Source organism: Lithobates pipiens, unplaced genomic scaffold (assembly GCF_037356315.1).
Source record: "Lithobates pipiens isolate NorthernLeopardFrog02 unplaced genomic scaffold, aLitPip1_a1.2 Scaffold_19, whole genome shotgun sequence".
NCBI classification, from domain to species: domain Eukaryota; kingdom Metazoa; phylum Chordata; class Amphibia; order Anura; family Ranidae; genus Lithobates; species Lithobates pipiens.
In genome coordinates, this window is record NW_027507764.1 from 331108493 (window position 1) to 331130931 (window position 22439).

The 22439-nt window shown below is 40.0% G+C and overlaps 1 protein-coding gene across 2 annotated transcripts in view; it reads left to right on the forward strand.

Annotated features, from left to right (window-relative positions):
* The window catches only part of CDH20 (cadherin 20), a 545380-nt gene that overhangs the window by 432211 nt on the left and 90730 nt on the right, over positions 1 to 22439 (forward strand). For both annotated transcript variants that reach the window (XM_077492049.1, XM_077492048.1), the window contains 2 exons: positions 4011 to 4305; positions 14605 to 14724. In XM_077492049.1, the coding sequence (XP_077348175.1) occupies positions 4011 to 4305; positions 14605 to 14724 (415 nt within the window). The remainder of the gene's footprint in view (positions 1 to 4010; positions 4306 to 14604; positions 14725 to 22439) is intronic.

Below are 22439 nucleotides of genomic sequence, written 5' to 3' on the forward strand. Positions count from 1 at the left end.
AACATAAACGGCCACTAGGAGGCGCTTATGCGGACTCCCGCAATCGCTCGGGGCACAAGGAGAACCGGGAGCTGTGTGTGTAAACTGACAGAACCTCTGTATGAACAATCTGTTAGTTTCCCTGCACAGTCCCATCCCCCCTTCAGTTAGAACACACAATAGGACACACATTACCCCCTTCAGTGCCCCCTAGTTTTAACCCCTTCACTGCTAGTGACATTTTTACAGTAATCAATGCAATATTAATCTCACTGATCGCTGTATGAATGCCAATGGTTCCAAAAATGTATCAAAATTGTCCAATGTGTCGCAATAATGTCGCAGTAAAAAATTGCTGATCGCCGCCATTACTAGTAAAAAAAAAAAGATTAATAAAAATGCCATAAAACGATACCCTTTTTTGTAGATGCTATATTTTTTGCGCAAACCAATCAATATACGGTACACTTATTGTGATTTTTTTTACTAAAAATATGTAGAAGAATACATATCAGCCTAAATTGAGGAAAAAAAATGTTTTTTTATATATTTTTGGGGGATATTTATTATAGCAAAAGGTAAAAGTTTTTTTTTTTAAATTGACGCTTTTTTTGTTTATAGCGCAAAAAAAATTAAAACCGCAGAGGTGATTAAATACCACCAAAAGAAAGCTCTATTTGTGGGAAAAAAATGTCGTCCATTTTGTTTGGGAGCCACGTCACACGACCGCGCAATTGTCAGTTAAAATGACACAGTGCCGAATCGCAAAAAGTGGTCTGGTCTTTGGCCAGCCAAATGGTTTGGGGCTTAATCGGTTAACCAAGCAAAATATATAGTTAGTTTTGCTCCAACGGGGCACTGATGTCATTGTACTATGAGCTTGTATGTTATGTTATGGTATGCAGTCAGTATAGTTCCAGGCTATTTGCTTGTGACAGTTTCTAATTACTATCATGCTAATTTCAAACTGGTGAAGTGGCAGTGTACTTCCTCTTGTAATAATGAAGGTTATTCCTGCAGAGAAGGATTTATTTGTTAGCTTTCATTGAGAAAGCTGTGATTTTTTTTTTTTTTTCTTAGTGCATAAATTAATGATGGAATTCTATTTGTTTCTTACTGACTTGTTTAGAATTGGATCTTAATCATTACAACAGACTAATTAAAACCATCACTTAATAAGCCACACACCACACAAGGGAACATTGTTCACTGTGTATTTTCAAGTGACTACTTAGAGTGAATTAAGAAAAATACCGTAGGCCTCATCTTTGCACCTGCTGCTCCTTTTTAGTGCAAAAACAATATAGGAGCTCTTTCTGTGCAAGCCTAATTTCATAAATCGTATTTTGAATACTGCTGCTGTTGGATGAGCATTTAGAAGTGCCTGGATAATCCCTGATTTTTTACACAGGTAAATCTTCTCCAAAAACATGTACTTTAAAAGTCAGAATAAATAAGTGTATGACAAGTAGAACATGATTTACCCATCTAGACAAACACCTAACAATGTATGTTTATATCACAATAAAAAAAAAAATCAACAATCTTCAATGCTAAATTTAAAGCAGTATTAAACCCAAAAGCAAACATTTATTATATTGCAACTTACCAACTCTTAGCCCTTGTACACACGGTCCGACATTCCGACGGAAAATGTCCGATCGGACCGTGTTGTCGGATAATCCGACTGTGTGTGGGCTCCATCGGACTGTTTGCGTCGCAATATCCGACCTACAAAGTTTTAGAGCTGGGCTATAAAACTTTCCGACAACATGATCCGATCGGACTTTGTCCGATTGTGTGTAGAGAATTCCGATCGGACAAAGTGCCACGCATGCTCTGATCAAATTCCTAGACCAAATCTATTGGCTACTAGCCTGAACGTAGTCCCGTCATAACTAAATAACGTCATCACGTTATGTACGATCAGATTTTCTGACAACTTTGTCCAACCGTGTGTATGCAACACAAGTTTCAGACAAAATCCGTTTGACAAAATCCATCGGAATGTCTGACCGTGTGTACAAGGGCTTATATGTGATGGCTGCATTAGGATTTAGGATGCAGAATGTATCAGTTACTTAGATTACAGAGATGCAACAGGCCATTTACCACTGACAGGGCTGCTTACTAGACATGTGCATTTGTTTTCGTCTGAATGCATTTTCGTCCGAATTTCGGGTATTTTTGTTCGTGCAGAATCCAAAAACCGAAAGATCCGACATAAACAAATGCTTTATTTTTGTTTTCGTTGCAACATTTCGATATAGATAAGATACTTGACATGATGCTGACAATAGCAATCTGTGTCCATCGAACCAGTGGTCGAATGTGCCTAACCTTAGCTCTATTAGTTGACGATTATTCTACATAGAGAGAAAAGATTTGACACAGAGAGAAAAGATTTGACATAGATAGAAAAGATTCGACATTATAGAGACAATAGCAAAAAAAGGTTGAATGTGCCTAACCTAACTCTATTAGTCCAAGATTATTCGACATAGAGAGAAAAGATTGGACATGAAGATTCGACGAAGCAGTCGCCACAAGCGGACATTTATGGTCAAATTCTCTGCCCATAGGCTATAGAAGAATTCTAATGTTGGTTGACTAGTAATAATATTTAATAAATATAATTATTACTATTGTCATACAACATTAGAATTCTACTATAGCTTCTAGGCGGAACATTTGACCAGAAATGTACGATTGCGGCATCATAAAATTTAGCTGCTCCGTCGAATCTTCTTAGAACAATCGACAGACACCATAAGCCTTCAATGACAGATTCGACCTTAATTATTTCGGATTTTCGGACAAATGCATTTTTTAACGAAACTAAATAAATAAAAACGAATTTTGGGAGTAATTAAATAAATTTATTTTTCGGGCGAAAACGAAATTCCGAAACAAAATATTTCAGTGTGCACATGTCTACTGCTTACAAGGATCCGTTTTTATTTATTTATGTAAATCCTGTATCCCAAAAGGACAAAACTGTAACTGCTTTGTTAGCTGGGAATGGGCTTCAATTTGTTAGTGTATTGTGTCAGATCACCAGGTGAATATAGAGGGGGAAAAAAACTAAAAAAAGAAAAAGAAAAAAAATGCACCCACCATTTCTAATGATTTGTAAGCTACAATATATAAAATTTTTGGTTTGGGGTTTAATACTACTTTAATTAAAGTTAATTAAATTATACATTTCAAGGTTTACATATTTAGTTTGAATCACTCCCCCATAGCAACCCTCCCCCCCAAAAAAAACAGGCAGATAGCCCCAAGAAGACCTTCTCTATGCAGTTACCACTGCTTCCTCTCCTCTTTGTATAGCCACTGTATTGCTGGGTAACTAATTAGAGTCAAGTACATAATTTGAAGGATCTTTGTATATTTTTTAACAACATTTTTACTAAAATGCATTATTTACCGAATATTTACGGAACACTTTTCTGGGTGTATGTGACAAGATCACTGCAGTCAAATTTTTTTCTGGTGTCTAGTCACCACAGAATATCTATGGCCACTTAGACAACTGGTGTTTATGTGGTTTGCTATAATTTGACCTTGAAATCCTATAATCTTTATAGACAATGAAAAGTATGTAATGTTCTTCACTTTTATTTTTCCTATACTAAGCACACTAAAATGTCAGCTTTAAGGGAGCAAATAGCACACACACCATTCCCATGTTCTTCCACTAACCTTACCATCTAGAAGAGAGTTCTAAAGTCTTGTGTAAGTTTTAACTTTATAGTTTCTGAAGGTGAAAAATATAGAAAGATATTCACTCTACCCCACTGCTGCCATATGACAGCACTTAGCCCTGGAAAATAGCTGTTTAAGCCCTAAACAAAGCATTGTAGGGAGCCAGGGGATATTTTACATTTTATTCCTTACCTAGAAGTACTTCTCTAAGTATTGGAAGTAAAGGATGCTTATAATTCCTCCTGTAAAATGAATAGTATATTGCCTAGTCTGGGAAAAATACAGGTATGCTTTAAGTTGACTGAACTTTTCTTTTTTTTTAGCTTCACTCAGACATGGATGAAGGTGATGGCTCAATAAAATATATTCTGACTGGTGATGGGGCAGGAACCATGTTTACTATTGATGACACTACAGGTGACATTCATGCAATACAGCGACTGGATCGGGAAGAGAGGGCCCAATATACTCTCAGAGCCCAGGCTCTGGACAGAAGGACTGAAAGGCCTATGGAGCCAGAATCAGAATTTATCATTAAAATTCAAGATATTAATGACAATGAACCCAAATTCCTTGATGGACCATACACAGCTTCTGTACCAGAAATGTCCCCAGTTGGTATGTATATAAACAATTAGCTTCTTTATATATATTATACAGTACTTATACTTATAAATATTTTTACAACTTCTTCATGTTTTAGCCACAGATTTAACAATTTTATAATGTCTGTACTAGGGGTATATAGATTTGGGTTTCAAAGATGGAACCTTTTGTGCAGGAGTTATTTTCTTCATCTGCTCAATTCTTAAGGGAGTGTAATAGATAAAGGGGTTGATTTACTAAAGGCAAATAGGCTGTTCACTTTTCAGGGGAAGTAGTAATTGGCAAGGAAATTTGCTCCAGAGTTTAGTGAATGAGGTGAAGCTCTGTTGACTTCCATCAACTCATCATGTGCAAGCAAAGTGTTATTTTTTTTTTTAATTACACTGTTGTGTGCAAAGTTAAACTTCACCGCATTCAGTAATTTCCCTTGGACAATGAATAGCGTATCAACCCCACAGTCTTTTTCAAATGTAGCTTGGGTCCTAGTAGGTGTCATACTTACATATATGTGAATGGTGGATATATGGATGCATAAAAGACTGAATGTGGGTTTAGGAACATTATACTTATTTTTCCAACGAACTTAACATTTACAACCAATACATCCCAATTCATAATTTCTTATTGCACACAATGTATACGATACATGTAAACAATGTATAGATGACTATGGAGACTATATAATCAGGCTTTTTTTTATGGAAATGTTCTCACTTTTTACATAAAGTTGGTTGAAACTCTAGGTCAGAGAACAGTTTTCTCTGTACTTACTTACAATATTTCAGGCATGTCCCATCATTTTTTTTATTCTTGGTATACTTCTGTGGCTATAAAGAAGAGGGTTCACCTAAAACCCTAAAACATGTTGAAAGTTCGTACTTATTTTTTGACAAATAAAAAAATTGGATTCCTTACACCTTAAAGTTTATGGAGTACTGCTTTAACACCCTTCAAAAACCTAACAAATACAAGAGTGGTAAGAACCCAAGCAATTTCTGCCAACATTAAAAAGCAGAAAAACTCTTAAAACTATACAAAGCTATAATATAAATGTAGCTCCCTCCTAGAGTAGGGTTGACTGTTAGGTAAATTTAGTTAGCTCTTCTGTAATCAGAGGAGCAGGGGTTAATTTTTTAGGGCAGCTTAGTGTCTCGCAGCCGCTGCTTTGATTACTTCTTCCTGTATTCCAGAGGATTCTAGAATTTTAGTGGGAGGAAGAACAGTGGACATCCTGAATATTTATGAGACTCCCAAAGGGATTAATACAGAGATAAGCCTAAAGCCGCGTACACACGGGCGGACTGTATGGCCAACTTAGTCCGTCAGACAATCCGACGGACAGTCCGTCCTACTTTCGAATGAACGGACTTGACCACACACGGATGCACAAACAGTCCGTCGAAAGTTTGCGCGATGACGTGTACAGCACGTACGACGGGACTAGAAATAGGAAGTCCAATACACAGCAATGCAACCTTTCGCCGTGTAAATACTTTCTGAGCATGCGCCATACTTAGCCTACTCACGAGCGGATTGTCCGCTAAAACCAAAGTACGACGGACAATATTACGGAAATTCCAAAATACTTAGTCCGCCAGACTGCACGCTGAAAAAGTCAGCTGAAGCCCACACACGAGCGGACTGTCCGCTGAAATGTGTTTCGACTGACTAAGTTGGCCAGACAGTCCGCCAGGGGGTACGCGGCTTAAAAGTTTTCCAGGAACCTTGAACCCCCTAATACATTTTGGGCAACTTGTTAAATGCCGGTCGCCATATTCGGCTATGTGTAAATATCTCATGTGGTGCTAAGCTATCCAGCTCTGACATGTAAAGTAAGAATGATTATGATTAAAAGATAGGTCCACTGTACACAATAATATTATCCCCTTTGTGGGGTTATTGAGGAGGCTAGACACACTTTCTATTTTCAATATGCTTTAAGTTTGTTCTGATGTCTGTTTGCTGGCCAGTATGATGATTTGGGTCTTCTGTCCCATTAAAAGCCATAGAGTGCACATCCAGTCCTGCTAAAGCTCACGGTCACGTGAGCGAAACATATTGATATATTCAGCATCAACGAGTCAGGGCCCCATGCGCATCAGAAACTTCCATCTAGTTGCCCTGCTGACCCTGTACCCTATGGAGGATTAGCCTAGACCAGTGATGGCGAACCTTGGCACCCCAGATGTTTTGGAACCACGTTTCCCATGATGCTCCACTACACCGCAGTGTAGTAGAGCATCTTGGGAATTGTAGTTCCAAAACATCTGGAGTGCCAAGGTTCGCCATCACTGGCCTAGGCAAAGCAAAGCATGAATGGATTGAAACGGAAAGCCCTCGACTAAACTATGGATAGCAGATGGCTATGAAGTGGAAGGAGGAAACACAAATGAGACAGGATACACTAGTGCTGGAGTGGTGAGAACCTTTAGACAGTGATATAGTGTGCATATGAGGATTCCCTTCTTTTGTCCTAACAATTGGGACTGTTGGGACAGATGGAACATATGCTGTTACGTTCAGGCATTAACTTTCTACTATGCTGCGTTTTCACTGTGCTATATGAACTGTTTATCTGTCTGCCATTTTCCATCCATCTGCCAAGCTTTTGACCTATATGAATTAATTAACATTGGTATTGTCTGAATGGCTGATTCTGTTTATATATATATATATATATATATATATATATATATATATATATATATATATATATATATATATATATATATATATATATATATATATATGGCTATTAAATGGATATACACAAACATTTAATTAAACTCAGAGCTGCTTCCATATTAAACACTTTATTTAAGTTATGTACATCTATACATAAAAAGTGCTAGTGCATTCAATAATACAAAGAAAGCCCATCAGTGCAAACAAAGTGATAGTTTAGAACAGGGGTAGGGAATCTTTTTGGCTGAGAGAGCCATGAACGCCACATATTTTAAAATGTAAACATACAATATGTTTAAAACTATTTTTTTTTAATCAACTAATTTCAATTATAACTGTAATATCCACATCTCGGCTATGATTGTTGCTGCTTGCTCACCACTACACAGGCAGCCAGATCCACGAGCAGTTGAGGCGGGTGATGATGACAGCTCACCTAGGCCGCCGCCGGGTGTACCAAGATGGCTGCAGCTCCAGAGCTAGGTTGAAGCTGCGACCTTTCCTATGGGCTCAATCCACGGATCGGCACACCACGCAATCCGTGGATTGAGAGGTGAGAGCCAGATGCAGCCATCAAAAGAGCCACATCTGGCTTGCGAACCATAGGTTCCCTACCCCTGGTTTAGAAGGCTCTGTGTGGTGAAAATCCAAGGTGCCACTCCGTGCTCACCTTCTGAATCCCCCACTCACCAGCAATATGATTGAAAACAGCATAATGTGTGTCCTTAGCAAATGAATGATTATGTCTCCTTCTTTATCCTTCGGTTAACAGGCCTTCAGTATGTTGATGGTGTATGGTCCAATAAAAAGAGAGATATTCATAGCGTGATACTGTTTTAATTTATTAAAATGTTAAAAGCTAATACACTTACAAAAATGTAGAAACGTTCAAGCATGTATGTGGTTAGGGATCACCGCTGTGGCATGCGTTCCAACTCTCGTATTGATGTCACTGTTCTTGAGCCGCTTGACATGTTTCGCCCCTCCCCCTGGGTGTATTCAGAAACTTCTTCTTAGAGCTGTACCCCTTTGGTACTCTTGGTATTATTGTTAATATATTTATGGGACTCTAGCCAATCCCTGGGAAGGTGTAGCCCAGTTGGTGGTAAGAGAGTCCATAAATAGTCTGAGGCCTGAGCAACAGGGTGCAGAGTTCCTGGATCCAGTGCTGCTGGAGGAGAGGGAGGGGGGCTTTGTAAAAAAGAAAAAAACTGTCATGTTTATAGTGGAATCTGCTGATTATATCAACTACAATGAATGTACCAGCAAATATTTTCTCTACCAATATGATCCTTTTGAGATAAATTGAAGACATTACCTCGAAGTCTAGTTATAGCCAATATGTAAGAAGAAATTTTTAAAAGGTTACCGCTTTCATCCATATAGTACATAAACAATAGTTTACCCCAATGTGTAATCATTGTATAAACTCTTCAAAATAGTACTATATTGCTATATTACTATATTGCTTTGTTTAAAGCCAAATTAAATCAATTTTTTCTAGTTTACTTTATGTAAATATATTGCTACCCCCACAAGAGCCACTCAGTAATTTGGATTGTCTATTATGTACCTCATCTCCAAGAACAACCTCAGCCCCTGGGACACACCTGGTTGAATGAAAGTTACTGCAAGCACTTAAAAAAACAGGAGTACAGTAGTACATGCATAAGCATAAGCATGCTTGTAATCCAAAGCAGTCATACAGTATCAAAGCGAGTTTCCTCATAGGAAGCAATGGAAACTCAGATAATTCGTTCCAGTGTCACTGCTAGTGTATGCAGTACCGCATGTGGCCAGAGGTGGAGGGGCACCGGAGACACGTGGAAACACTCGAAGACCACTCGGAGATGCTCGGAGACACTCGTAAACCATGTTACTCGCAATCAGGGGTCTTACTGTATAGATATATTTATATCGCCGGTGATTTAGCACCAGCAAATAGACATAAGACCATTTAGTGGTGAATGAGCTGAATGTATTGGTACGGGTTAGAATAAATGAATAAGAAAAAAAGAATAAATGATGGTTTCAGCATAAATGAATACACATAATGTAGTTCAGACACAGTATAATTACTATGTCAATGTAACTTAGATAAGAGTGCTGTACCAGTAGACTGAGAATAACTCTTGAAGCAGAATAATCAGCAATAAACAGTGCATATAAGCATTAACTGCAGTGTGAATAATAACACCTTTAACTAGTCTAGAATGCACCCTAGGAGAATGGCTAAGGTATGGTGAAATGTCTTAGCATAAGCAATAGGTGAAAGTCTCTGTGTAGAAGCTGTACAAGGAAAGTCTTTAGTCCTAACTCTTCAGCCAACTAGCACTGAGGCCCAGTTTTATCATTAGTGCACATGAGAATTGTCCCAGTCAAGCCTGCAGGCAGCTATAAGAATGCTATATGGCTGTATGGTCATTTCCTTAAGGATTCTCTCCATCAGCAGGTTGTAAATCCCAACAGCAGCAGCACACCAGTCCCAGTGACTTTGCAGTTCACCATCCATCCAGCCATACACAGAGATCAGTCCATTCTCTGCGCTGTAACCCAGGGGACTCTGGCTGCCAGCACTTCCAAACTCAGTGCTCCAGAGGCCGCTGACATGCAGCATTAATGGTGCACACATGTGTACAGATTGAGAAAATGCAGCTCTTTCCCCTCCGTTTAGCAATCCCCCTCTGGGAAATGCAGTTGAAAAGCTCTTGATTACAGTAGAGTCTCTCCCTCTCTGGCCTACAGTTCCCACAGTGCAGTGCTGCCTGACTCAATCTATTGAACTCTTCCTGCTCAGCAGCTCCCTTCTCTTGCTGATACAGCTGTTGGCCGCTTTAGCACCACAGGGCAGCAGCTACAGAGAGCAGCTGCAGCCAGTGTTTCTCTCACTCTCCAATCTAATGCCGCGTACACATGGTTGGAATTTCCGACAACAAATCTTTGATCTGAGCTTGTGGCCAGAAATTCTCGTCCATGTGTAGGCTCCATCGGACATTTTTTGTCGGTATTTCTGACAAACAAAATTTGAGTGCAAAATCCGTTGTCGTAAATTCCAATCGTGTGTACACAATTCCTACGCACACAAAATTCACTGCATGCTCAGAAGTAAGCAGAAGAGCCACACTGGCTATTGAACTTCATTTTTCTGGACTCGTCGCACGTGTTGTACGTCATCGCGTTCTTTACGTTGGGCATTTCCGACAACATTTGTGCAACCGTGCATATGCAAGTCAAGTTTTAGCCAACATCCATTGGGAATAAATCCAGGATTTTGTTTTCGGAATGTCTGATCGCCTGTACGCGGCATTAGTCAAGCACCTGGGTACATGAAATATTAATTCTAAAAAGACTTCCATATTCCCAAAGCTGTCCTGGGTTTATTTTTTACAACATTTCAACATCTTTTAGTGTCTGGTTCCTAAATATAATTTCTTTTCTAATAAGCATTTGAAATGTGTGCACTCTAACTAAAGAATCAGATTCATATAAACTACCTCTCACTTTTATTTGAGTATAATAGCTTTTATTCGAGTATAATAGAGTAAATGATGTTTAGCTGAATCAAAAGTGTAAAAAAGCTTTTTATGGTGTATCTTCCTATTAAGATACAGCTTGGGTTGAACTGTATGCATTGCTTCCATTTCAGTAGTAGTACTATACCACAGCTGCATACCAAGGTGCACTGTCTGAAAAAATATATATATACATACATCAAAAATAAGAATTTGCAGAAATGTAATGGGTCCTAAAACTGGCCATAGCTTTTTAACTCCTCCAATAACCACTAGGTAGTTGATCTCCCCAACATCTACCAAAAACTGCAGACTGATCTCTAAAAAATGCAGACCCTCTGGGTTTGAAGTAGCAAGTTTCATACTGTGTAAACTCTCGAAAAATATTTGTTTTAAAAATCATATTACTAGAATAGAAATGTAATTTCATAATTGTCCTGCAATTGATTGGATGTTTCAAATAAACAAAGGCTGGCTGAGATAAGACAAAATGCTCCTTTGGTAAGTCAACCCTTTGGAGTGATTCCATCCCAGATACTGTGGTGTAGAAAGTGCCAGAACAGCATAGCGGGAAAGTGTGCACATTAGTCTCTTTGCAATCTCTAATTGTAGCTGTAGCATCATTTATTAATTGCTGGGAATATATTGATTTTAATTAGCATTCCTAGCTGGATTTATGGGAAAGTAATTAAAAGCCATATCCTAGGATGATAAGATGATTAGCAACATCAGGAAATAAGCATCAACCTCACCTACAGAATAAGCTAGTTATGTGTTATTTGGAGAAGAATAATACTTTTCACCTGTCTTCCAATATAATATAGCCATTATTTAACAAGAACACTTTTAATGGTTCATTGCGTACACAATAATTTTACTGTAAGCTATAACCCCTTCATAATGGGGGGGTAAAACAAATCCTAAGTAATGGGGGCATTTACACTGCCCACCGTCACCCCAGCCACCCACCTTGCGCCGCCCCTGGATAATGCTAATGCACATGGAATGATTAGGGTGTGCCCAGGCACACCCTGTATGCATGCCTATGCTGTACATAATCATCACAACTACTTAGTGTATCCAGGAAAATTATACCTTGTTTTGTTCAGGACAAATTGGGCTTTCATTTGGTGGTAAAAGGTAATGGATATCTCCTGATTTTTTTTTTTTTTTTTATCGAAGGGCAACTAGCCCAAAACAGTAACCAATCTTTTTTTTTAAATATATACTGTACAGTATTTGTATATTTCCTACTATTACCATAACCTACCACCAAAGATCAACCACAACACCACCATCTAAATATGTGCCTAAATATGTGCCTAGATGACCACTCTTTTGGGGGGCATTGCCTTCTGGTAAGAACTGATTTGTATTACACCGGTGGTGTCGATTTTCACAGTGAGAACCCTTGGTTTGCACGTTTATTGATTTCTACAACCTGGGAATTGAAGACTGATATTTCTCACGTTTAATGTTTCACAGTATTATTTGCATCATGCAATGGACTTTTTTTTCTTTCTTTTTTTTCTTTTTGATCTTTTTCATGATTATTTTTGATGGTATTGTTTGCACTGTATTTGATTTTGTTTTCTATTTTGATGTACCACATGTATAATGATGCACTATTATAAAAGTGAAGTTTATGCATATTAAATTTTAAATTTAATATGCAAAGTTAAATTTTATTTTGTCCTTAAACGAAAAAGAGATTATAGTTACTTTCTCTGTGCAACAAACTATTCCAAACAGCAATCCCATACCTGCTTTTATGCGATCCCTATTCGGTCCCCTGTTGCACTGTCTGCTCCTTCTTTTTCTGAGTGCCCCTTTTGAAAGCAATGTGTTATGGGGCACCCTCATGCGTGTGTTCCTGATTCAGGCTTGTGTGTCCATAGAGACACACGGTGGTTGATTTACACAATCTGGTACAGCTCTGCAAAGAAACCAATCAGCTTCCAAGTTTTTTTTTTTGTCAAAGCTTAAGTGAACAAGTTGAAGTTAGAAGCCATTTGGCTACCATGCACAACTCCACCAGATTTTGCACTCTCCACTTTTAGTAAATCAACCCCACAGTGCAGGTAAGCCATGCTCCACTCCTTCTTCACAGGAGGTTGACTGATAGCAGTAGGAGCCTATGGTTTCTGCTGCTCTCAGTGCCTCCTGTGTGACCATGAAAAGAGAGAGCAGAGGTGTGCTGGAATCAGAACAGCATTGGATCAGGAGAGGAGTCAGGTAAATGTTTATAGATGGGATTTGATAAGGTAAAAAAAAAAAACGATATTGACTTTAGAACCACTTTAAAGCACATACTGTACATATGTTCAGCAACTTGACTTAAAAAATTATCAACTTATAGCAATGGGTATTGAGTGGTAATAAAAAAGACAGTGAATGGTTGGCAAATAATGCTAGACAAAAAAATATTTATAAATGATTTGTAAATAAATTATAGGTATCACCTATCAGGTTCAGTGAAATATATTATAACTTCCTCCCTTATTTTTACAACAACGCCCATGCATGTTTGTGTAAATTTCAGTTTTGAAACTTTGTTAATTGGAAAATTTCAACAGAATATCAATAAATCAAAGCCTCTCGGAATCTTTGTAAATAGGGTCAAACTTAAAGTATTTACAAAAAGACAAGCACCGCTGTCTACGACGCATGCGCCATAGACAGCGGAGCTCAGGCGCACTGGGCATGCCGCTGCTAACGGAGATATGCTGTTAGTGCCGGCTCCCGTGCTCATGCACAGGAGTGATGTCATCGATGCTCCGGCGCTGTGAGTGGCCGGAGCAGCGATACCCAGAAGAAGATGGACGTTCTGTGCTACAGGGGACAGCGGTGACATCGCTGGCTCCTGTGTCATGTAAGTGACACATAATGGGCTACTATGTGATGCATACTAGCCCATTATGCTTTACCTTTGCAGGGAGACAAAGAGGAAGTGGACCTATCAGGTTTACTTCCTCTTTAAGGCGTTTGTTACCCCAACATTTCATATACCTAATCTGTGCCTGCTTTACCATGTATTTGTATTTGAGAAAGCCTCCTGTTCTCTTTGTATTACTTCCTTTATATGAAATCCCTGGTGTTCCTGCCAGCCCACTTCCTTTCCTATCAAAAACTGACCACTAAGCAAGAGAGCACAGCGTGGTCATTTCTCTAGCTATGCTGGGAACTCTGTGTGCTCTCTTCAAATGATCAGACTTGTCCTGACACGCCCCTGCTGCACAGCCATTCTTCGGCAAGCTCAGTGTGCTGCTGCTTCTCCTCCCCCCAGCTCTTATGCAACTGAGAACAGAGGGAATGTGAGCAGTTATAAAGAAGGGAAAAATGTATTTAATAATGTATTTTTTATCTCTATACAAAAATGTTTTGCCTTTAATTTCTATTTTAAACGTAATGGGTTGCGTTACAAGGTGATCGTTTAAATCACTTTAAGGATTCAAGGCTTTTTTCCCACATTGCGCCACTATACCTAATCTCATTGGATAGTACTGCAATTTTTTTAAATTAAAGTCCTAAAAATCGACTTTAGCCATGAGAAATTAAAAGCATAACATTAAACAAGTCACAATGCAACAACTTTAGAGAATTTAAGGAATTTTTATTCATTGTCGTATCTGAATAGCAGGTCCATCTAGCATACATTTCATCACGTGAAGCTGTAAAGTTGTCACCGGTATCTCAAGGATAGGACATGTGGCAGAAAGCTTCATTATAATAACAATAAAAGACTATTTACATTCATACCACAACCAGACAGAGAGTAATGCAGTGAAATTAAAGGGATTCTTAGCATAGAGAACAGGTGGCTAAAACAGTGATCATATTGGCTATGAATAGTAAATCCAATATGTAAAGGGACAAGGAAACATTAATAGCCCTGTGCTGCTTATCTCTTAGAATTGTTTCTTCATTATATTGTTGGGATACATTAGTGGAATGGAAGATGTGCCTGGCAATTAATCTTCCACTGACAGGTGGTTAAACAGTTAGTGTTGCTGTCATTATGCAAACTTTGAAAGCTTTTTTTTTATTATTGGAGAATCTAAATGAGATTTTCAGCTCCTAATTTAAAAAGGTCACTGTTTTCTATTTTTGTTAGGTACCTCTATTATCCAAGTGTCAGCAACAGATGCAGATGATCCTACCTATGGAAGTAGTGCAAGGGTGTTGTACAGTATTCTCCAAGGGCAGCCATACTTCTCTGTGGACTCCAAGACAGGTATGTATGCAATTTTCTTTTATTGTCTGGTTCAGCAGAGGGTACAGGGTAGAGGGTTTTTTGTTGTTAAATCCGTATCTGAACTGTAAAATATGAAATACCTATTTACGTTTTGATTTTTCCAGTAATAATACCTAAACGTTTATTTACATCAGTGATTTGGGTGCTAAATCTGAACCCCATTGAAGTGAGCCGAAGGCAAAAAAAAAGAGTTCTGGCCATTTTCTAGGCCAGTGTTTCTCAACCTTTTTTCAGTCAAGGCACCCTTTAAAACTATGGACAATCACAAGGCACCCTTTAAAACTATGGACAATCACAAGGCACCCTTTAAAACTATGGACAATCACAAGGCACCCTTTAAAACTATGGACAATCACAAGGCACCCTTTAAAACTATGGACAATCTCAAGGCACCCTTTAAAACTATAGGCAATCTCAAGGCACCCTTTAAAACTATTGACAATCTCAAGGCACCCTTTAAAACTATGGACAATCTCAAGGCACCCTGTAAACCTATGGACAATCTCAAGGCACCCTTTAAAACTGTGGACAATCTCAAGGCACCCTTTAAAACTATTGACAGTCTCAGGGCACCCCATTCTAAAATGTAAAAAAACTATTCTAACAGCATTGACACATGTAAGACCCCCAACATTAGAGGTGATCTTCCAAAGCAAATACACTTTTGGACACTGGTACCGACTAGTATTCCAGTGTTTCTCCTCTCCCTCAGTTTCTCTCCCTCACTCAGCTAATGTGACCCCCAGTGCTGACAGAGAGGGGCAGGGGAGGGTTAAACAAGGATGCTGTGCAGGGGAACAACACCCTTCTTATCAACACTGATGACATCCCTGGTTGTTTAGGATGCTGGGTGCTGTAAGGTTGAAATGGTCCACAATAAAAACCTGTGGCTTTGTGTAACTAAAAGGCAGGCATGATCCACCTTCCCAAGGCACCCCTGAAGAAACCTCAAGGCAGCCCAGAGTGCTTGGGCACCCTGGTTGAAAAAAGCTGTTCTAGGCTAATAGGCAAGTGGTTGTCAAACAAATGGCATGGGATGCGAGCACCACCATGGGTAAATTGTACCAAAACAAAAAAAATATTATTTTATTTATCTGTGGGAAATTATTTTATCAATTCTTAACCACTTCAGCCCAGGAAGAATTTACCCCCTTCCTGACCAAAGCACTTTTTGCGATTCGGCACTGCGTCGCCTTAACTGACAAGTGCGTGGTCGTGCAACATTGTACCCAAACAAAATCTAAGTCTTTTTTTTCCCACAAATAGAGATTTCCTTTGGTGGTATTTGATGACCTCTGCGGTTTTTATTTTTTGTGCTATAAACTAAAAAAGAGCCACAATTTTGAAAAAAATTTAAAATTTTTCTTTTTGCTATAATAAATGTCCCCCAAAATTATATAAAAAAAACTCAGTTTAGGCCAATATATATTCTTCTACAAAATCTCAATAAGCGTATATTGGTTGGTTTGCGCAAAAGTTATTGCGTCAAAATAAAAAAACAAAATAGGGAATAGATTTATGGCATTTTTATTATTATCTTTTTATTTTATTAGTAATGGCGGTGATTTATTATCAAGGGGTTAACTGTGTTCCCTCAGCATGTTCTAACTGTAGGGGGGATGGGCTTATTAGAACATGATGGAGATCACTGCTCCCGATCACTGGGAGCAGTAGATCCCTGTCATGTTGCTAGACAGAACAGGGAAATGATTTGTTTACATAGGCATCTCCCCGTTCTATCTCTCTGAGCCACGTTCGTGGCCCACCGGTAGACATCGAGTCCGCGGGATCCGCAGACATGCTCCCGCAGCATTCGATGGGCCTGTGCGTGGCAGCTAGCCGCGGATGGCGCCGCGACGTACAGGTGTACTGTTTTGCGCACCCTGGCCACTTTGCCGACGTATATTGGTGTGAGCTGGTCAGCAAGTGGTTAAAGTGAAATGTTAAAAGTTAAAACTCCATTAAATAACATGCCTGGGGGGTTCCCTGACCCTGCCTGTGGCACATCTGTGCAATACAACCTACTACAGTAACACTGACACTTACAAAGAGAAATGTGTGTTTAAATTGTCACACACGCACACCTCTGCGTATGGCTGCAGGTGTGGGAATCACATCTGTACCCGCCCCCGCAACCACCTGCAGCCAAATTGTGCTGCTTTAAGGAGACACACAGAGCTGGCATTCATTCTGATTGGCACCCCCACGTATCTCAGCATGTTTGAACGTGCAATTCACCTGTGGCCACGTTTTTAAAAAGGCTTATGCTCCCTTTTTTTGCGGAAATGCAGGCACAGCAACCCATTCATTTGAATCCATTTTAATGGGCTGCCTACCCATGCAAACGTGGCCCAGTGTGAACCTAGTTTAAGTAACAGCTCTGGGCTGCTTCATTCTGTTTGTCTCTACCAGACATTTATTCTAGATGAGGGTTTGGTATAAATGTTAATGGGGACCCCCACACACAAAACAAAGGGCATTGGGTTTCTCCTTAATTCATACTAGACCCTTCAGGTCTGAAATTAATTTTTAAAGGGTACTCCGCTAAAAAAAAAAAAAAAAACAGCCCAAGACCACAACATTTGGAGTGGAGTTTTTTTTTTCCACGGGTTCCTCCTTGAAATTCATACCAGCTTTATGGTTCCTAAAGCGCCTGGTATGAATTATGGGGGAAACCCCACAACTTTTCTTAACTATCCAAACTTAATTGCTTATATGCCCAGGGATTTCTATGTGTGTGAATAGGGTCGGTGGCATCACTGGTTGTTAAGGACTAGGCAGTGCCTGCCCCGCTGGCTTCCTTAAAAACTATTACCGCGGGAATCTGTCATGTATAATAGCAGAAGTAATACCACTGATATTACTGACATTCATTTCCCACTGAGCAGGCAAATGTTTGGGTGACCTCCAATACGCCCAACAGCTGAAGTAAAGCTGAAGTAAACCCATCGTTTTAACAGTTTCAAAAAACAGTTAAATTCCCGCTGTCACATTGGTTGTGCTCTCAAACAAACTGTTAAACCATCCAAAGGCTGGTGTCATAAATGATCACATGTGCAGCATCATGGCAGTTGAAGATTAATCAGGGGCCAAGATGGCAGCTTCTTGTCTGAAAACAATAGGAGGATTTACTTCCACTTTAACCTCCCTGTCGGTATTCCCGAGTGTGGCTTGGGGTGGTAACCCCGAGCCACACTCTGAATTGCATTGCAGGATCCAGGCAAAGTTACTCACTTTGTCCCCAGGATCCTGCAATGTCTCCCCGCTGTGCAAGCCGCATTTCTGAAGGATCTATCACAGCGCCGGGCTCCGTTCTCTGCAAGTGCTGCGACGCACGGGGACGGAGCACAGCGCCAAATTCAAAAAGTTAAAAACACAATACGCATACAGTACACTATAATCTTACATACTGTATCGCATTATTTCACCTCCCTTTTGTCCCTAATGGTCTGTCCAGTGCCCTGCATGCAGTTTTATATTATAAATACTGTTCATTCTGCCTGGAAACTGGAGATTGTCCATAGCAACCAAAAAGTGTCCCTTTACGTCAAAAACTGTTTTAGACCAGCTAGAAAACAGCGATAATAAATTAGAATCACTTGCAGAATTGAGCGATAGTGATTTTTGGGGAAATTCATCATCAAACACTGAAAGTAATCACAGCGACAATTCTGCAACTGAGCAAATTTTGTTTTTGATTTGATTACATTATTGAAAATGTTTTATTATTATTATATTATTATTTGCTATAATTATGTATAGTTATTTATTATATTATAATTTATGATTTTGTTTTCAAAATTTATCATACCTGAGATGTCTACTAGACTAAGAATTACAGGCCTGCAATTTCCATGCAAAACATTGTACCGCTTTGAGCATCAAAAATCTGACATAATCATACTGCCAGGGAGGTTAAGCTCATCCCCAGTTGTGAGTGCATCTGCTGTAACTTTTCAAGGCTTAAAGCAGGATTCCACCCTAAAGTGGAACCTCCGCTGATCGGATCCCTCCCCCCCTCCGGTGTCACAATTGACACCTTTCAGGGGGGAGGGGGGTGGAGATATCTGTCAAAGACAGGTATTTTCACCTACTTCCGGGCATAGACTCCCATGGGAGTCTACGCCACTTCCTGCCCTGCCGCGCTGTCTGCTGGGACACACACGGGTCCCAGTGACAGCGCGGAGATTTCCTATTGCGCAGCGCGGCTTGCGCATGCACAGTAGGGAACCGGGAAGTGAAGCCGATTCGCTTCACTTCCTGATTCCCTCACCTAGAATGGTGACTACAGCAGCCGAGAGCCGAGCGATCGATCGGCCTCGGTTGCCGGCATCGCTGGAACCCGGGACAGGTGAGTGTCCATTTATTAAAAGTCAGCAGCTGTAGTATTTATAGCTGCTGGCTTTTAATATTTTTTTTTTTGGTGGAATCCCTCTTTAAGGTCAAAATTGCAACCTCATTGTACCTATCAGGGCTTCACCTCACTTCAAAGTAATGCCTTTATGGCAAATTTCCCCCCAACACTGAAAGTAACTAGTAGATCATTGCTTCAAGAAATGCACAGAGACAAAATTTTCCTCCTTGCTCTACTGCTCTACTTTTAGGTTATTGACCTCTTTGATCTCTGCAGCAGTTTTTTTGTATTTATTTTGTATACAAATCTAGTTTTTCAGTTTTTGTATTGTGACACAAAGCCAAAAAAAAAAAAAAAACGATGGGTTGTGTCCAGGATGGGGGATATATTTGTCCCAGATTCATGTTGTATACAAAATGCTTTGCTGAATGTGGACCTGAAATGGACCAGAAGACGCACAGAACTCCAGTAAAATTTGCACCAGAGCCACACCAGAGATGTATGAACCGGCTCCATAGAGAGCCAGTCACAATCTCCTGACATGCAAATTGGATACGTGGAAACCCACATCCAATTCACAATAGTGTGAACCCAGTCTTAAGCTCCCGGGCTGCTTAAGGAGGATGCTCCACACTGGAACCAGACTCAAGGACAGAATGGGGAGCAACCATTTGATTGTATGGTGAGATTAAGTTTGTGTGACTATGGACTATTTTATTCTGTGTGATCAGGCTGTTTTGCTGTGCCTTTTCACCATTCCATGACTCATGCAACAAGTCATGTACAACCTGCTACTAAGCTAATCCCTCACAGTATTTATACATCAGACTAGTGTTAGGCGAACAGTTCAGCCCCAGCATGAGTTTGGGTTGAACATTGGTTGTTCAGCCCGTTTGCCCATTTGTCCAACACACGAAATTGCAAGGTGTTCGGTGGTTGTTGCACAGTGCATTTTGCGCCCTTATTGGGCAAAGCTTTGCCCAGTCAGTGCACAGTATAAGCTGTTTGGGAAGGAGAGGGGCTGAGAAGTCGGCTGCAGCATCTTTAACCGCTTCCTGACCTCCTCGCGTAGATATACTGAGGCAGAAGGGCACATACAGGCAGAATCATGTACCTGTATCTTGCGGGCGTTCAGCCCCCAGGAGCTTCATGAGCGTGATTGGACTCTATGTCCGTGGGGATATCTGCGATTGTCTCACGGAGAGGAAGAACAGGGAAATGTTAATGTAAACAAGCATTTCCCTGTTCTGCCTAGTGACACTGTCACTGATCACTGCTCCCTGTAATCGGGAGCGGTGATCAGTGTTGTGTCACACATTGCCCCTCCCCCCACAGTTAGAATCACTCCCTAGGACGCACTTAACCCCTACAGTGCCACATACTGGTTAACCCCGTCACTGCCAGTCACATTTACATAGTAATCAATGCATTTTTAATTGCACTGATCGCTGTATAAATGTGAATGGTCCCAAGATCGTGCCAAAAGTGTGTCCACCCTAATGTTGCAGTCATGATAAAAATTGCCACCATTACTAATGAAAAAAGATTATTAATATAAATGCCATAAACTATCCCCTATTTTGTAAATGCTATAACTTTTGCACAAACCAATCAATAAACGCTTATTGCGATTTGTTTTACAGAAAATATGTAGAAGAATACATATCGGCCTAAACTGGGGGAAAAACATTTTTTATATATTTTTTGGGGATATTTATTATAGCAAAAAGTAAAAAATAATGTTTTTTTTCAAAATTCTCAGTTTTTTTGTTTATAGCGCAAAAAATAAAAACTGCAGAAGTGAGCAAATACCACCAAGAGAAAGCTCTATTTGTGTTAAAAAAAGGACGTCAATTTTGTTTGGGAGCCACGTCGCATGACCGCACAATTGTCAGTTAAAGCGACGCAGTGCAGAATCGCAAAGTGCTTTGGTCTTTGACCAGCCAAATGGTCCAGGGCTTAAGTGGTTAACAACCAATAAGTCATCAGCTGTCAATGGGCTTCCCCGCTAACAATGGAATAAAAAAAAATTGCTGGTTTAAAAAAAAAGAAAGTGGCAAAATAAAAAAAATGCCACGGGGTCCTCCCAAAATTCATACCAGACCCTTATCCGAGCAAGCAGCATGGCTGGTCAGGTAAGCAGGGGAGCGATTGAGTGAGCCCCACCCCCTCCTGAATAATACCAGGCAACATGCCCTTAACATGGGTGCTTATCAAAATCTGAAAGCCGCCTTTAACAAGGGGGCCCCCAGATCTCTATGAGAAGGAGTATGGGTTACGTAGTACCCTTACCCTTACCCAGAGTATGGGTTACGTAGTACCCTTACTCATTCACCAAAAAAGTTTCAAAAAGTAACAAAAACATACACACAGTTTTTTGGCAATTCCTTTGTTAAAAAAATACAAAAATAATGTGCCCCCCCCCGACAATCCATTGTCAATCACGCCACACCTGAAAAATAAAAACCACTCCCGCTGACATGAAGGCTGGCTGCCTGCTGCAGATTTCACAGTTTGACCGTTCTTATAGAGTTAAGGGGTGGAGTAACTTGGCTACGTCACCTGGTGGCACAGCCTCCTTGTGACCTTGCCGACACAGCATCCACCAGTCTGTGATGTCAGAAAGGGGTGGTGCCACCAGGTGATGTAGCCAGGTGACCCCACCCCTTACCTATATAAGAACTGTCAAATAGCTTAGCCTGCAGTAGACAGCCAGCCTTTATGTCCGAGGAAGCGTTATTTATTACTTTATTCTTTGGGTGTTTGGTGCAGCGTGATTAATGATGGATTTACCACAGGGGACACAATTTTTTTATTTTTTTAATAAAGAAATTGTCAAAAACTGTGTGTGTTTTTATTACTTTTTAACACACACACCCACATGTTGACGGCATGTGGCCTGGTATGGTTCAGGAGGGGGGGGGCTCACTCTCCCCCCCCCTTTCCTGACCTGCCAGGCTGCATGCCCGGATAAGGGTCTGGTATGGATTTTGGAAGGGACCCCATGCAGTTTTTCTTTTTGTAATTTTGGCTGTTTAATTATTTATTTATTTTTTACAGCTGGGTGCTGGCAGTTGCAACCGTTTTTATAAAACGATTGTTTTAAAAAGAAAATTTGCATTGATACATGTTCCCCAGGGTAGTACCCAGACCCCATACCCCTTTTATGACCATTTAATAGGTGCAGGTGAAAGAGAAAAAAAAAGAAAAGAAAGTATAAAGTAAAAAGAAAAGGTTAAGTGTATATGGAAGTGAGTAAAATTAGCAAATATTTTTGATTTATCTTGTTCAGCTTCCATAGACTGTAATGGGGTTTGCCGTTCGGGTTAGAACTTTTCCC